Source organism: Amphiura filiformis, chromosome 20, assembly GCF_039555335.1.
Source record: "Amphiura filiformis chromosome 20, Afil_fr2py, whole genome shotgun sequence".
NCBI lineage: Eukaryota > Metazoa > Echinodermata > Ophiuroidea > Amphilepidida > Amphiuridae > Amphiura > Amphiura filiformis.
Window position 1 is genome coordinate 62,210,363 of NC_092647.1, and position 17,270 is coordinate 62,227,632.

General features: G+C 36.4%; 1 protein-coding gene across 5 annotated transcripts in view; it reads left to right on the forward strand.

The window, feature by feature from the left end:
• LOC140142522 (signal transducer and activator of transcription 5B-like) overlaps nucleotides 1–17,270 on the forward strand; it is a 121,893-nt gene that overhangs the window by 80,861 nt on the left and 23,762 nt on the right. For 2 of the 5 annotated variants that reach the window (XM_072164511.1, XM_072164516.1), the window contains 7 exons: nucleotides 323–461; nucleotides 1,573–1,634; nucleotides 2,406–2,500; nucleotides 3,050–3,189; nucleotides 3,985–4,140; nucleotides 4,602–4,668; nucleotides 8,254–8,364. In XM_072164511.1, coding sequence (XP_072020612.1) covers nucleotides 323–461; nucleotides 1,573–1,634; nucleotides 2,406–2,500; nucleotides 3,050–3,189; nucleotides 3,985–4,140; nucleotides 4,602–4,668; nucleotides 8,254–8,364 — 770 coding nt within the window. Of the gene's footprint in view, nucleotides 1–322; nucleotides 462–1,572; nucleotides 1,635–2,405; nucleotides 2,501–3,049; nucleotides 3,190–3,984; nucleotides 4,141–4,451; nucleotides 4,519–4,601; nucleotides 4,669–8,253; nucleotides 8,365–9,903; nucleotides 10,138–17,270 lie in introns of those variants that run through there. The other 3 variants (XM_072164515.1, XM_072164514.1, XM_072164512.1) reach the window with 3 other exon arrangements.

Below are 17,270 nucleotides of genomic sequence, written 5' to 3' on the forward strand. Positions count from 1 at the left end.
CTTCAATGTGTACAAGCTGTGTGCTCGGATGATTTATCACAAGTGGCCTCATATGGTCAAAACCAAATTTGTAGTCTAAATATTTTCTATACTTCTTTCACCTTAAATTTGGTAGTGAAGTGAGTGCTTTTAAGCAGTTGTGCTGCAAGCATGCCACAAACAGCCCTTGTGCGCATGTGTATACTTTATTGGTTTAGGGTATTGTGTGCAGTTTGATACTGCAACCAACAAAATGCATATTTACCTCACTACCAAACTTTAAGGTGGGACAGAAGTAAAGTACATACACTGACACAATTACACCGGATTGTTTTATTATCAGGGGCGTGTGCCTTTTGTAGTACCAGACAAAGTGCCGTGGAATGAGATGGGGAAAGCACTTAATTCTAAATTCATGGCTGCCAATGGAAGGAGCTTGTCACAAGAAAACCTGCAGTACTTGTCTATCAAAGCTTTCAGTAGTAAGTAGACTTCACTGGGTTTCAGAGAAGAATAGCAGTCTCTTGCTCAGGTTGATGTCAGCGCCCTGTTAATGAGCGACACACTCGGAGCTTTGTGTTCATTTCCAGGGTGCCGATCTGTGCCAACCAACGATTTGATGCACAATCGGCCAATCAGATTTTCGGTCTGTTGCTATGATTGTCAGAGGATTGATTCAGCCAATCAGAACCCCACTTCCTTGTATATACTCTGCATGCTCTCAAAGTGTAAACAAGTGCTGTTCTTCTTTGACAATAACTGTAGATGAATGCAAGATTAATAAGTTTTATGTTTGATAGTGTGTATCCTCAGTAGACCCTCCAAATATTCAGTAGTAATTAAGTAGACAGGAGAGACACAAGATTGATAATTGTAAAGTTTGATGCTCAGTAGTATGTAGGGGTGGTTAGGTGTTCACTGGCAAACAAGGACACACAAAGGATTTTTCACATTTACACCTTGGACCTACCTGCAAGCGAGTACTGTCCAATCAGAAAAGATGTTGTGTATAATAATTGACAATCCCATAATATAAAATCCCATAAGCCTTTGCGAGTACACTGAGAACTTGTCATTTGACATATGCCAATCTGCGCCAATGCGCACATCGTTTATTGAACATCGTTACTGCGCATTCAAGTCGGCGTGACATCAAATGATAAGTTCTCAGGTGTACTCGCAAAGGCTTATGGGATTTACTGAAAAGGTCAGTTGCACTCTGTGTACAATGCTCAGTGCTTTTGAATGTGTTTGCGTTGCGTAGGATTGATTCATTTTCTTTGGAGGTAGATGCTTTTATAGTGCACATATTTTGTAGTGAATATTTTGTTATAAAAACAAATATCACAGGTTTCTTTCTTTTGTATGAAATTGGTTCAAAACTGCTTATTAGTTGTTACTTGAGAAACGAGACAAATCAATACACTTTGCACTGAATGTTGATGCTTGTCCATTGCACTCTCCCATTAGATGCATCAACAGATCAGCCCATGTGCAATGATTTGCCAAATTTCTCTCACTTTATTGGCAGTTATAATGTATAATTGTTTTGCTTTGGTATTCCATCTTGAAGTAACATTTTGTCCATTTCAGGTCAGAATCTGCAGTCTGATAACCCAAGTCAACTTTCTGTTAGTTGGAGCACTTTTAACAGGGTAAGGAAAATGAGGTAGTACCAACGAGTACTGACTCTTTGTGTCGCTCTTTGAAGGCTACATTTCACTATGCATCCGTCAATCTTTGATTCAAATTGTGTTGTTTGCATTCTGTGTGCAATTTATTGTGTAAAAAACACAGGGTAAGCACTGCACGGGCATACTTTTGTACGCTCAAGAGTAAAGATGCCAATATCATTCCTTTTCGGGTTTTATCCAATAAAAGTAAGAGAAACACTCCATAAGCGACATACCAAAATGGCATTTACACACAGGGCAATTTCGAGTTGGTACACTTTGGTCTGTATGCACAAAAGAGTTAGACCCAGTCTAATGTTAGACCTGGTCTAAGTGAAATTTAGTTCCACCAGGAATGGTCCTTTACTATTGTTTCCTTCCTAGAGTAGGTAGCAAATGCTCTAAAGATGTTCAAAAATAAAACAAAATAACTTGTAAAATGTAAAGGAAAAATTTCCTTTCTCCTGGGACTAAATTTGTGCATACGACCTTTAGGTCTAATCTTTTTGGCTAAGGCAAATAATGATTACTTTATCAAATCTAGAAGCACATTAAATCCTAAAATTGATTGGCATAACCTGAACGACAGCAAGTAAAAAGCACCACAAAATACGGCCCTTTTCACTTTCAAAATAGCAAAATAATTTAAATGGGCTATTCCACTTGAAATCCATACACCCTAATGGATGACATGACCTTTATCATATCTGAATTCTTGTGATAACAATGTTTATTCAATCTTGTTGATTCCAGGACCCTCTGCCAGGTCGTACTTTCACATTTTGGAAATGGTTCCATGGCGTGTTGGAGCTGACTAGAAAGCACCTGCGTCAATCATGGAATGATGGGTAAGACACTCAATACCGTAAAAACTTGATAATTAGCATATGCGAACATGAAGAGCCCATGTAAAGTGTAAAGGGTTTTGAGCAAATCATCAATACACATAGTTATATATGAACAGTTAAGTAACCATGCAAATGTGTGTTTCAATCCCATCAGCTTAGTTGGTAAAGCGCCAGACTTTGGCACAGTTTCATGTTTTCAAAAGTGCTCGATAATAAGCACATATGCTAACTATTGAGTTTTTACAGTATGCTGTTATTTTCGCATACAGAAATTTTGTGATATTCTAAGGTTTTGAGAAATATTGCAAGTTGTTTGTTTCATGGTCAAAATATACTCTGTTTGTATGTTTTGTCTTGTTTTCTACCACTTCGACAAAAACAGTGCTTGCTATTTTGTTGCCAACTGCTATTGTCTCAATCCTGGGTACCATTCTCTCTGTCAGGGTTATTTCATCTATCTTCCAGTGAAGTGTAATGATCTTACCCAATACCACTACATAAATCATGCACAATTTGACACCCCTTTTCTGTTTGTTTTCTATGAATCAGCACTATCATGGGATTTGTGAGCAGAACACAAGCTCAAGACCTGCTCTTATCAAAACCAAATGGAACTTTCCTCCTGAGATTCAGTGACTCGGAAATTGGTGGCATCACTATAGCTTGGGTTGCACAAGACCCACAAACAAGTAAGTATGAGATGATTGTGTGTTAGTAATATTAGATTGGTCTATTATCATGACAGGTGTTTCAGTAATGTTAGTGCAATTTCATTGAATGCAACTTCAAATGATGAGCATGCCCTTTAGGGGGTGGGTATGCATGCACCTGTAATGACTAAGGTTTCTGTGTGCTGTGGAAGTGGCAAAGAAGTGGTAAGTAAGTATCCAGTTGGTTTAAATGGTAAATTTCTAGAATAACGTAGTATTACGCGAATGAAGAGATTTATACGTGTTGGGAATAGACATCAAAGGTATATTTTAAAACTGGTCAACAACACTCACTTTTTGAACCGAAACACCATCACAAAGGACAAAAAGGACAGTGTCAACAACATCTAGAAACACTGGAGAATAATCAGTCAGTCTACCAACAGCATTACACCGCTGAGGACGGAGAATGGTTTCTCTGAAATATTCGGTTCAAAAAGTGAGTGTTGTTGACCAGTTTTAAAATATACCTAGTATTACACCACCAGTGAATGATAGACTAAGTTTCTATATTCTGCATGGCATAGTTCTTGCCACTAGTTAGTGCGCAGGAATAAAGGACTGAGAAGAAAACTACATTTCAAGATTCGCATCCATTTTCACTTCTCACAGAAAACTGAACCTGGATACTGACCGCATAGATGCACTCAAAACAACTACTTATCAAGTTGTAAATTATAGATTGCTTTGCATATTACCAGTAAAGTGCAGCTGATCTTTAAAAATCACCTCAAAATAATCCGGGTGATGGGATAATACCTTATTTTTTGCCAGATGAACGCCAGGTGTGGAACCTGCAGCCATTTACAGCAGAAGACTTCAACATACGCACCTTAGCTGATCGAATTCACGACCTGCCTCATCTCACCAATCTCTATCCTGACATTCCAAAAGACACAGCCTTTGGCAATCTCTACACACCTATCGATGGTAAGTTGTTTTGTTCCAGAGACTTGATTTACACAACATTTTTTGGTGGCACAGTGTTGCATCCATTGAGCATGTGGGGTTGGAAGGGTAAAATTTAATTGATGGTTTTTGCTGTCTTTGAAAACTTAGCAGGAGCGACTTCAAAATTCTTTGATTACTTAATCAGAAGCACATATCTACACAAACAAAATACTTTTATTTAATTGATAACACGGGGGTACCACAGCACTTTTATTTATTACCTGGTGGAGGATGCACATAGACTTGTGCCAATAATCAATATCTATGCAATGTTTTATGCTGTGTTACAGAGGAGCCACCTCAAAATGTAGACAGCTACGTTAGTACTGTGTTGGTGTGCAAGACGCCAAAAATGCCGTAAGTTGTCATCCATTTCTCAATTTTTCGCTCTGCTTCACCATTGTTCTTTTTCCCCCTACATCCCGCTTTGCTTTTTACAGAGGCGCCAGTCCCTGGAGAAGCTGGTTACGTCAAGTGTGATTTGGTGAATAGGATACCAGGATTAAGGTATTGATCATAGGGCTATTCTAGTTGAAATCCATACACCCCTATGGAAGACTTGTCCTTAATCTCCCACACAGGGGGTGTAGATTTCAAATGGAGTCACCCATTCTGGTAACCCATTTGAAATTTACACTCCTTGTGTGGGAGATTAAGGTCATGTCTTCCATAGGGGGTGTATGGATTTCAAGTGAAATATCCATTAGCTGCATCCATCTGTAGATAAACAAGTTTGTAGATTGGAATGTAGAAAGTAGACACATGGAGTCATGGTTACATTACCAGAATCGTTTACGAACTAAGAATTACATTGCATGTTCCATTGATTGCATTAATTCAGCCACCATCATGACATTTAACACCATAGATTGATAACACATAAATTGGTATATTCCATGCCTGTGCCCTCTAACCGTACTTGCATTCAGCTGACACCGGTACATCGCTCAGACCTGGCGACATCGCTTATCTGAGCATACACTGAGCGTTCAACTTGGCAGCATGCATGTGCGAACTCTCTTTTGTGTACGCTCGCGCTATTTGTGCTATTTTTGAGTTCGCGAACGCACCCTTTACTTATCGTCGACCCCATAGGCAACACACTGTCGTGATCACTGCCTCTGATTGCCAAATAACATCTCAACAATATTTTACAGTGGAAAGCAGTTTTTTTTCTTGCTCAACGCTCGTGGTCAGTGAATTGGATAAAGTACTTTACATTTTAGATAGGGATGATATATAGTCATCTCATATTGGGCAATGGGCTATTCCATTTGAAATCCATGACCTTAATCTTCCGCACCCTCTGGAGTATTAAGGTCATATCTTCCATAGGGGGTGTATGGATTTCAACTGGAATAGCCCTTTGGAACTTTGAGTAAGGTACTCACATAGATGTTATAAGTTTGCTCTTTCAAACCATTAGCACTTGATTAATCATGTGCTGTGTTACTGCATTTAACTCATTAGGTACCTGTATTTCTGTGTTCTGATTCAATCAGCCAATCAGGACCCCAGTTACACATCTTTGTGCTACGTTAAGTAATGCAAAACCACAGATAATAATAACTACAGATGATTCACCAACTGTCCAGCATCATCTGTTTATGAGGGCCAATCGGTCCATGAAATGCGATAGACGGAACTGTTGCCTGTGCTATGGCCACTGCTCGCCGGCTACCACATATTTTTCACATAACGCAAACGCTCTTTTTTCCAGAAACGCAAAGGCATGGAAAGTGTGTGATTTGTTAGACATGGTCATTAGAAAGATTGGCCCTCATGAATATTAGTGAATTCTCATTGTAAAGCGGGGATTTTGCCTTGTTGGTGCACTGTCTGTAGCTCTTTAATCCATGTGCAAAACATTTATGATTGGATTATAAATGATTTCATTTGTACAAAATCAAAATGTAATTCACTATTGATGGTTTCGCCTATCATGGTCGGTAGGCATCATCGGAATGATGGTTGTAGATCCTTACTTCTGGTTGGACGTATCCCAGCCGACGAGGGTGTTTATCAGCCAAGAGAGGATCATACTCGTGACTAAGGAAGTGGGCCCCACTTCTCTGCTCATGACATTCAGGTCTTTTCTCCTGATCCAAATGGATTCTTTGCACTCTTTACACAAGATCTTAGCATTGTCCCAGTTGATGACAGGGTTTTGCTAGACGGCATGGTCCGCAATTGCCGACGCAATCGCTTGCTGAGAATGATGGTTATAGATCCCTACTTCCAAAAGTAAGGATCTACAACCATCATTCTGATGATACCTACCGACCGTGATAGGCGAAACCAATAGTGAGTTACATTTTGTACAAATGAAATCATTTATAATGTTTACCAACAAACCTGATGAATCTATTTAGTGATTTATGATGGGAGTTTCATTATGTACATACCATTGAGCAGAGGAAAGATGAAACAAGCGTAGCAGAGGCAGTCTGAACTGTTGCATTTCAAATGTCATGATTTATAGCATAATAGCATTATTTTTGTTCTTAATATCACTGTATTTGTGCCTTATAAAAATGATTTCATAGTTCTAGTCCATTAGAACAGCACTCACTGTGGACATTTCAAAGTCTAGCTAGCTTCTTTTTCAATAATGTTGATGTTGTGATAACCTTCTGTTTACGGCAGAAATTTTAGAACGTCCACAGTGAGTTCTGATTTATTGGACTAGACCTATGAAATTTTGTTAATAATTTTCAATAACAGTCATGATGAACATATTCATGTGTTTGTATCTATTTCTCAATACTAGTATTACCATGTGTGTGCCTATTTTCATTGTCATATGTTACATTAATTCTACCATAAACTCAATTTTTAGAACTTAGTCAGAAGAATCAGGCTCTTTCCAGAAACTATTACCATGTTCTCTATTGAAGGAATCTCAGTTTTGCAGATTACATCACCTCATTAATTAAATTAGCCTCCTTAGTATATGGTTTCCTATAAAACATGTCATTTCCTTGTTCATAATAATAAAAATCTATAGCAAAAAAAAAAAAAAAACACCCTCTCATTTGCAAGATATTTTCAGTGAAATTCTTTTTGCACAATTGATTCAAATTGTATAGAGAAAATATGATTTGGAAAAGTTCTTAAAGTTACAAAAACCAGCCAGTTTTCTGCCATTAGACTCTGTGCTAATCTTCCACACAGGGAGTGTGAATTTCAAATGGGGTTACCATAATGGGTGACTTCATGCATAAAAGTCTAAAGTATGGTGGGAATAACCTGATTTCTTCTCTTAAGTCAGATAACCTGTTGTTCATAGCATAAAGCATATGTGACCCCTCGGCACAACTGAGCCCGGATGTCGCCAGTGCCACTATTGAGATATGCTCCATCGAACTTAACAATAAACAACAGGAAACAAAGGATTTATTGACTGTTTTATTGATTTTCACTACTTAAATGTCAAGTACTATAGACATGATATACATCATTTTAAAGCTAATTTCAAGCAGAATATTTTGGTTGAATATCTCAAAAATGATGATTGGCGACTTCAGGGCTCAGTTGTGCCGAGGGGTCACATATTCATGAACTCACCATTTCATATTGTTGTTAACATTTCTGGTGTTAATCATGTTTTCTATTTGTATGATTTATGTGACCTGATGCATCATGTAAATCACATTTGTTGTTCAGTTAACTTAACCCTTTTAACACGGGTATGGACTGGACTGCAGAGGATAAGTTCCAAACAAATTTTTTAAATATCTCAAAACTTGGCACTTTTTATGTTGAAGCCTAGTACGCAGAGTATTAAACACTTTGTTTGATGTGTTTTATTTAAAATTGACTTGTTGCTTAAAAATTGTTATTAAAGAGAAGTGTTTTTACTTTGAAAATGTTTTCTTTTGTTTTACATCAAATTGGCCATAGTGATATTTGTCACCTAAGTGAAACTTTTCAGCCGACAAATTACCTCATTGTTTGATGGTGTCTTCCTTTGTATATACGTATTCTCCTGAAGAAAGTCAACCAATGGTTTAATGTTTACTAACACTGCTTACTTCAAACAAAAAGTTTTCTGTCGACCAATTTGTGTATGTTTGTGATTTTGTTTTTCAGTACGCGGCCAGCCTCGTTGATGACGGATAATCCAGCGACGCCATCTATGGTTCATAATGAGCCACTGTCCCCGCCCTCGATGAACCAGGGTCACACGATGGATGACCTCAGGTGAGCCAGCAGACTTTACCGTAACTTAACGACACTACTTTGTAAAACAACTCTTGCCTGAAATGACATTTAATTTTATTTGTTGTGTGTGGAAAAGTTATTATGTGAACCTGTTTAACCTTTGTACTAGATATTTTAAACTTAACCAAGGTCTTAGTAAACATGTATTTTGCATTATTTTTGCTGTTTTCAGTGTGTGGGGAAAATTTAGTTAATGCTCTGTTTTCTATTATAGACAACAGCCAGCATTGTAGACACAAATTCCAGACTTGAGTCGCATATTGAAATTGGTTTATATTCATTGTGACAAAGGTTGTATTAGTAGGAAATGGTATACGCCAAAGAAAGTGAAATTTTAGTATGTCGAGTATAACCAGGGGTGTGATTTTTCAGGATTTGTCCCGATTTCAGGATTTTTTGTGGCCAAAATTTACGCAATTTTATTGATTTTCAGCCCATTTTGGGGTATTTTAGCTTAATTTCAAACTGTTTTTCAGGATTTCCTGCTAGTTTCAGGATATTTCACAAACTTTGAATCACACCCCTGGTATAACAGAAATACGGTTTAAAACAGTCCTACTTTTACACAAGTTTCCAACTACTTTTGACCGGGATTGTAGTTTGGTCATAGAGCTTCATCGATATTTTGGTTTCATGACTTTGTTAATTCCCCAATGTATTCAAGGATAACCATGTTGTCAAAATGAAAAATTCCTGCTATCCTTAGTCCTAGGCTCCTATTTACTTCAACTTTGTGATGTTTGTATAATGGATGTATGTATCAGTGTTTGTAAAATTTGTAGTTCTAGTTCTAGGGTGAGTAAAAGGTATGGTCATAGATTGATGTATTAAAGATTTCTGCATATTTGTGTGTACATATGGCATAACTGATTATGCCAACTTGAAAATTTAGAGACCTTTAACTCACCTAATTTTGTTACACAGCCAGATCCTTGTATGCATCACCATCAATGAAACAGCAAATTAAGTTTCAACTGATTAACCCATAGTATCTAATTAGTACCCGAAATGTACAAGAACCCATCGTGTACTGTTGCCATGATGTATACAATATGATGTTTGGGAATATTTTAGGAACACTACAAGATTCTGATGGGGCTGCTTGCACAGGTACACTGCTGCCAAGGTACTTGGCTGGTACTGTGCAGTACCAGGGGAGTACCAGTATAGTTGTGGGTCCTGTGCAGTAGCAGCGCGGTACTGTGTAGGTACTCGTGTGTGTACTAGTAAAGGTACCTTGGCGATGATGTACCTGTGCAGGCGGCCCCAATAGGAATCTTGAAGTGTAACTAGGGGTATCAAATGGACAAAATGATGAGTTTCTGTGTAGCTAATCCAGTTGTGTGGTCCAAAGAGAGTACACACAGAGCCACTCATCAGTAAGGTTTCTATTAATGAAAGGATCTGATTGTGTATGTTACCTGATGTTCTTTGTGTAGCTGTGTGTTTATTAACCAAGTTAGTCATGCAGTCACCCTATGTTTGTTTCGTTTTAACACACTACTTTATCTTATGAAGGGAGGAAGGAGGAGCATCCTATTATGCGGCTAAGGAACATCATAGGCAAGTCTCCAAGTATAAGAACCCACATAGGGCTAAAATGTTGAAAAAAGAATGATTTTTGGTGAAAAATAACAGTGATTTGATCTGGTGCAAGCTTGCTGGTTCAGCATTTCATCATCTTTGTATGCATGCCATTGATAGTCATGCGTCAAAGTCTTATTCAGGGGTGGCACCAGAAATTAGATTTTTTTTAAATACCGATCTTTTTCCCGCCCAGATAAGCTTTACACCTGTCTTCCTGTAGCTCAACTACATTACCTGCACAGGTACACCATTGCTAAGGTACCCGTCAAGTACCTGGTATCTGACTGACAAGTGGCGACAGTGTACCTGTGCAGGTGGCCACAATAGGAATCTTTTGGCGTACCATTCAAATAATTTCTTATGTTTATTTTTTGTCTGACGCTTCCCAATGGGATAGTCAGCAGGTTAAACTATTCAAAACCTTAACATTCACCAAACTGGTAAACCCCAGGGGTAAACCAGTGAAACAAATTTTACGTCAAATTGAAAATGCTATGTTGAAGACAACAAGTGTCTTCACAAATCATTTTTGGACAGTACAGTATTTACTCCAACCTTGTGGTTGAGAAATAACAGATTGGAAATTGTGATAAGGAAATGCAGAATGAAATTATGTTTTGGTGCAAAATTCTGAAAAATAATATTTCTGGTGCCACCACTGCATATGTATTTTGAAATCTTGTTTAAAAGTGGATTAGTGGAACGTTGCGTGGTCTCAGAAGTGCAACATGAAAGTGATATATTATTATGTAATGATGATTTTCACAATAGTATATTTTTTTGCTACTCATATTATATTATTGGAAACAGATTCTGAAATGGAACAATATGATATATAATATGAAATTTTTCATATTTTTAATGATGTAGAAGAATGACTTGAAAAAGGTTAATATGATGTTAGATAAACAGAGAGCCGTTTTCACTCAAGGCTCAATATGGAGGGGTGAATTTGGCTGTTCCTGTTGAAATCCATACATCCCTATGTCAGACATGACCTTAATCCCTTACACAGGGAGTGTAGATTTAAAAGGAGTCACCCATTCAGGTAACCCCATTTGAAATTGACACTCCCTGTGTTGGAGATTTAGGTCAGTTCTTCCATAGGGGGTGTATGGATTTCAACTGGAATAGTCCAATGAAATAAACAATGTTATCAAATCGTAGCATTCATTTATATTCGCTGATTTATTCTGATGGGGATGATATATAACAAACTAATGTAGAGGGCGCAATGAAACTTGCACATGGACTGAAAAATGCCGTGCACTTAAAGTTTGGTATTTTTAAAAGTCAGTAAAGTTGTGGTAAAATCAAAAGTTTTAGGCTTTATTGAAATAAAATCACAAAGGATGATAAATTGTAAGAAATATTTGGTTAAATATGTAGATATTATTGTTATATCAAGAAAGGGTATGCACTTTGGTGTTTTGATGCAACTTTGATACCATACCTCATGGAAGACCTTTGAATTAAACCATATATCTGTGCAATTTGCACTTTAATTTGCACTACCATAATTCTGCAACACATCTTATGGAAATGATAGTATTACTGTTCCGATGAGTTGCTTTGTTGTTATTGTAACTTGTTCACATGTTGATGGCATTCATGACTAGCCTTATCACCACCGTGCATGTTTCATATATGTGTGTGTGTCACAGGTGTGCCTTAATCACTTAATCTATGTATAGCACAGAAGTGAGGTTCTAAATCAGGGATGCAAGTTTTCAGTCTTTTGCCTGAATTCAGGCTTTTTGTTGTCCAAATTTACGAAATTTCTTATATTTTCAGCCCATTTTAGGGCCATTCTGGACATTTTCAAGCTGTTTTTCAGGCTTTTTTTGTCAAAAATGGACTTTCATCCCTGACTGTAAATGTTCTGTATTTTTTATCATTTGTGCACTTGTGTGCGTGATTTGTAATGTGATTATCACTATTATAAATGGAAAACTGAAATAAGTGGAACCATATATGTATGGTGGGATGTATGGATGAAGACTGTATTAGGTTGGTGGGGTGTTTGATCAGAATTTGAATTTTCAATTTGAATTAAATCTTAAATTTACATAATTTACATAAATTTACATGTTACTGGGAGTTGTGATAATTGGGGCATGTTCAAATTACATTAAATTCAAACCCATATGTTGGAAACAGTATAAATACCCCCCTCAATCACAATGTGCCGTATCCTTTAGTCATGTACCATACTTTATGGTTTTGAATATCATACGCTAGGGCATTGCCCCACTTTTCTGGATGACTTTCTTGTGGCGAAAAAGTCTGCTATCATAAGCCACACACAGATAGAATTTCTTTCAATATACCCACCTTTTTTAATTAAATATTTTAAAAACTGTTCAAGGGCTTCTCTTACTGAAATACTTTTCAAAGAAATAATATAATGTAAAGAAAGAAAAAGATGAAAAAAGCTCATTTTAGCATTCATCTTTCTAGTGCTTTCCAAAGGTGCTTTATTATTAAGTAGAAAATTTTGAAGTCAAACTATATTTTGATATGGAATAGATAGTAGGCAACAGCATGTTTTTGTATGATAGGGAAATTGTATAGATATTGGGACATTGTTTTAAAGGTGTTGTGTGTAATATAATTATGTTGATATTGGGACATAGTTCTTGCTAGTGGGGGAGTGTGTAACATTTGGTGTTTTGGCTGTTGATTGGTGGAGTGTTTTATATGTGGTTGGTTGGTTGATGACAAGTGGTGCTATGGCTTTTGCAATGGCTGTGATATTATTCTATCCGTCCATTCTGCTTCATGCTTTGCGATTTATAGTGTTTTCTGTGATCAAATAATTATCGTATCAAGTAGTATCTATATCTTCTCGACAAATTGCCCAGAATTCTGAACAATTAGGACATGTAGAGTAGGAAGAGCTCAATAATACTGTTCCCTATATTAGGCAATGATGGAGATCCAATGCCCTTTAACTTGATCCCCTATAGATCATTTGGAACCAAGTTGCAGTAAAAAAGATTTATAATTGAAGACCGAATTAAAAAGTTTGCGTCTGACGTCAGGGCAAAGGTGCAACGTGATTGGTTGCTGACCTGCGCAGTACGGCATTTTTGGTCTGGTTGACAAGCGTCATACGCAAACTAGTCTTTTTAATTCGGTCTTCAATTATTATGTTGTTAATATATGATACAATCAGTAAAATGAGTCATTTTATTTTTCCCGCCCATTTAATATTTTTACCCTTTTAGCAGACTGCAATGTGCTAAAATGTTTCCTGTTTTCTTGTTACTGAGAAGATATTGAACCATATCAAGAGGTCAATTTTGTTAACAATTTGACTTGTTCTGCTTGTTATGTACCAGAATGGCTAGAGTGATTCGGTTTAGATAAACAAATGTGGTGTGATCAAGCAAAATCAAGATCAAGTGAAGTCAGTCTTACTCAATTTTCAGTTTCTTATGGGATTGTAAAAAGCATTTACAAAGCTGCACTGTGCCGAAAACTCCATTGAAATTCATAACAGGCTATTGATGGACGTTTTGATACTATGCTTTATTCTGTACAGTATGCGTATTGTTACAGAAGGCCATACAAGCTCTATGCATTGTAATGTACAAAAACTAGCCTGGGTTCTGAACAGTAATCTCAGATCATGCACTGTCTATTGAAATTGAACAACCAGTTCAAAAGATATGAGCAATTAAAGAGTTTCTAAAACAAAAGGAAATATTTCCTTTGTTTGGCTATATCTCAATATAAATACTTCCGACTCCCGACTGATTTCGCTTGATCACATCACAAATATATAAGATGAGAAAAGGATAATGCAGCTGGCATAGTAAATATATGCACAACTAGAATCCTCTATTATAATGTGTTTGTAATGAAGTGTGTATTCATCTAATCGGCTATGAACCTGTGGAGTAGCTATTGTGGTGCTTCAGATTCCACTTGCCAGATACTTCACAGGCGACTAGTTGGTAAAGATGGTCAATGCACTTTACCTTATGTTTTAATTATAGTGTAATTTTAAGCTTCAAAAGAAGAGGGATAGGAATTAAAAGATTTTCACTGCTTGAAAATTTAATTCCTAAAACATGACCAATATGACAGTAAAAGTTGAGTGTTAATTGTGGATTGGATGGTTTGGCAGGTGGGGAAGTAGTATACCATGAATTAGTGGAGATGCATATAAGCAACCCTGTATCAGATATAAGAACTATTTTAATTGGTTACAAAGCGGGCTATATCTTCTCTTTAGCCAATCAGAGATATGGTAAGAAGAGTCAGTAGGGCAGAAGGGGATTAAGGTTAAAATTGCTAAGAGATCTATTTTGATCGGTTACTCAGATGAGTATATTGTGTACAGTCTGCTTACGTTCCTTGAGTCAGTAAAGTAAAATCAAATTTTGAGATTTTCTCAAAATCTGTAAATTTTTGCAGGAATCGGTTATGCTAGTTGGATTCCTTGCATCATTTCTTTTCTAAAAATGTATACTTTTATATACTTCTCATCATTACATTTAGAGAGACAATAAAAAAAATCTAAATTACTGACTCGAGGAAGGTATACAGACTATAGTTCACTATCTCATCACAGTTTTTGTTAAAAGCCAGTAGTATTAAGAATTACTTAAAGAAAGGCATTAGTGCCCATAGGTTGAAGTTATCTAAAGACATACATTTGAACATATCTGCTCTTGGAGAGGAATTATGTGACATTTTTATATTGGAACTGTTTTGGAGTAATGTTGGACGACTTCAAATGCAGCAAATATTGGCGGACTGATTTGATTAGTGGGCCAGCCAGCAGAGACAAGGGAGATGATGTGCATGCAGTTTTGTATCAACTCATCCCAATGACTTAATGAAGCAGCCTGTTTGCAGAGAAGATGATGGTGACCCATCGCATCAGTTACTCACTTGGGCTGTTTTATATAAAATTTGTTTTCCTTTTTACTGTAATTTCAGTTAGTCACCAAAATATTTTTTTAACTCTTGCTGTATTGGAGGAAACAATCTGGACTATTTTACATGGTTCTAAATGAAATAATGTGTTTTATTTTATACTGAAAAAAGGTTACAGATGTCTCATAAAACAGCCCACAGCCCATGTTGCATTCAATTGCCTCCGTCAAAAGTGCTTCTCAATACAGCAGTGTTTGCAGAGACAAGAAATATCTTCAAGACTGCACTGACTATCAAAATGGAATTGTTATGGACAATTTTCAATTGTCCGCCATATTTATCATATTTCCCTGCCAGCTGTATTTATGTGTGGGAGTCAAGAGAATGAACCCACTTACTGTATGAAGAGAAAAAAATTAAATTAGTCTATATCATGAAAAAGCTAAACATAAGGCAGACTATGCATGACTCCTACTAGTGCCGACCCTTTTGCCAGTTTTCATGTATTCATATGGTTGGCTGGTGATTACGAGCTGATCAAACAATAGATCAAGAAACTAGTGCAGGTCTGACGTCACCTGTCAATCAAACTCAGAAATATTTTTGTTGTTTACGAATTGTCATGAAGATTAAAATTTCTTGATAAAAACAGCACCAAAAGATTTAATATCTTTGCTTGTTGCTTTCAAAATGCCAGAAATTTTAGAAAATAATTAATTGTTTTGGTGCTAAAATTCTGGATATGTTATAATATTATGATGAAAAGTAGTATGTAAAACGAGTGGCATATGTTTGGTGCTAAAACCCTGTAATACTGTGCTGAAAATCCTGTGATATCAGGAACGGAACTGGTCAAGTTGAGGTTGGTCTTAATGACCGTGGAATTATGAAAACTTTTGGGCCTCATAACTGCTAAATTGTTGGTCTAACGTATATAAAAGTATACATTTTTAGGATGGCAGAAACTTAATAAATTCATATGTGAGGTCAAATTTGGGCAGAAATGCTCAGTTTTGGAGAAAATACCAAAAAAAAAACCAGTTTTTGCCCATATTGTTTTGGGCAAAAATACAAAAATGGGTCCTAGATATTTATATCTAGTTTTTAAAAATTAATGAAAAAATATTTTGACTTATGTCAACATATATTTTGTGTAAAAAAACTTTTCATATACTTTTATACTTTTTTATACTAAACATTTAGTAGTTATGAGGCCCATAAGTGTCCAGAATTGCAGTGTTAGCCTTAATGAAAGCTTAGAGGCTAAAATTATCTGAAATCAATGAAATTAAGGCTGATTTTGCAGATGGTGCCCCTTTATCTGAATCTGCTGCTGGATATATCAAAATGATTTGTAAATGAATATGACAATTCTTTTTAAGGAATATGTAGTTTGGACAAATTTATAATGACATATTCTTAATTTTATATCTTTGGTATCTGGGCTTGCTTGGATTAAAAGATTGAAAATGGGTTGCTTTTGCCAACCAAGATTGACTTAACCCCATGAGAACTATGTGCTGATTGGCCAAAAAGAAGTTTTCATTATCAATTGGACCAATCAGCAACATTGTTCGAATAATTTCACCACACAAAAAAATTGGGGTGAATTATTTGCAAAGCTCCATTCTGATTGGTGAGTAAAGTAAAGATATCATGTAATTGACCAATCAGAGGCAATGTTAGATCGGCAGGTAGTGCTCAGGGGGTTAATTTTTCTTCAAACTTACGCCTCTGACATTTTGATTTTTAAGTACTGATGCATATCAGGGGCCCATATTTCAAAAGACTTGCAATCCAACATGCCATTGATTTAATAGGGGTTTATGTGTCTTAAATCAGTCGTAAGATGATTTTAAGGCATGGTAAAATGGCCCCAGGTTAGTGATTTCTTTTGGGTTTGTGTAAAAATATTGATTGTATTGTATATGTAATAAAGTTTGAAAATTCCCGAAATATATGTGTTAATATGGTTGTAGCGACTAGTTTGTAATGCTAAAAAACAGTAGTATACCTTATTTTTTTAAGACACGAATGAAAGAATTTCATGAAAAATGTTTAAGACAAACATGTAAGTCTTATTTTAAGATCTTTTGAGGTTCCTGTTGTGAAATATGATGTGACATCTGAGTAAGACTTGTCACTTTCTCAAATGGAATGACCAATTGTTGGGGCTTGTTGTAGATGATGCTGTTTTGTTGGTAAGGAGTTGGTCATATTATATGCAGCAGGAAGTAGTTTCTTCTCATCCCTATTGAGTGTTTTGCCCCCTCATTCATATCCACCATATCTAGTTTTTCCTTATTGTGCCTCATCCCAGTTAATGAATTATATTGAATACCATCTTCAAGTATGAAGGAGCTTTGAAACTGATTTGGGTGGTTTAGGTTCTGGGGTTATGTCAAGGA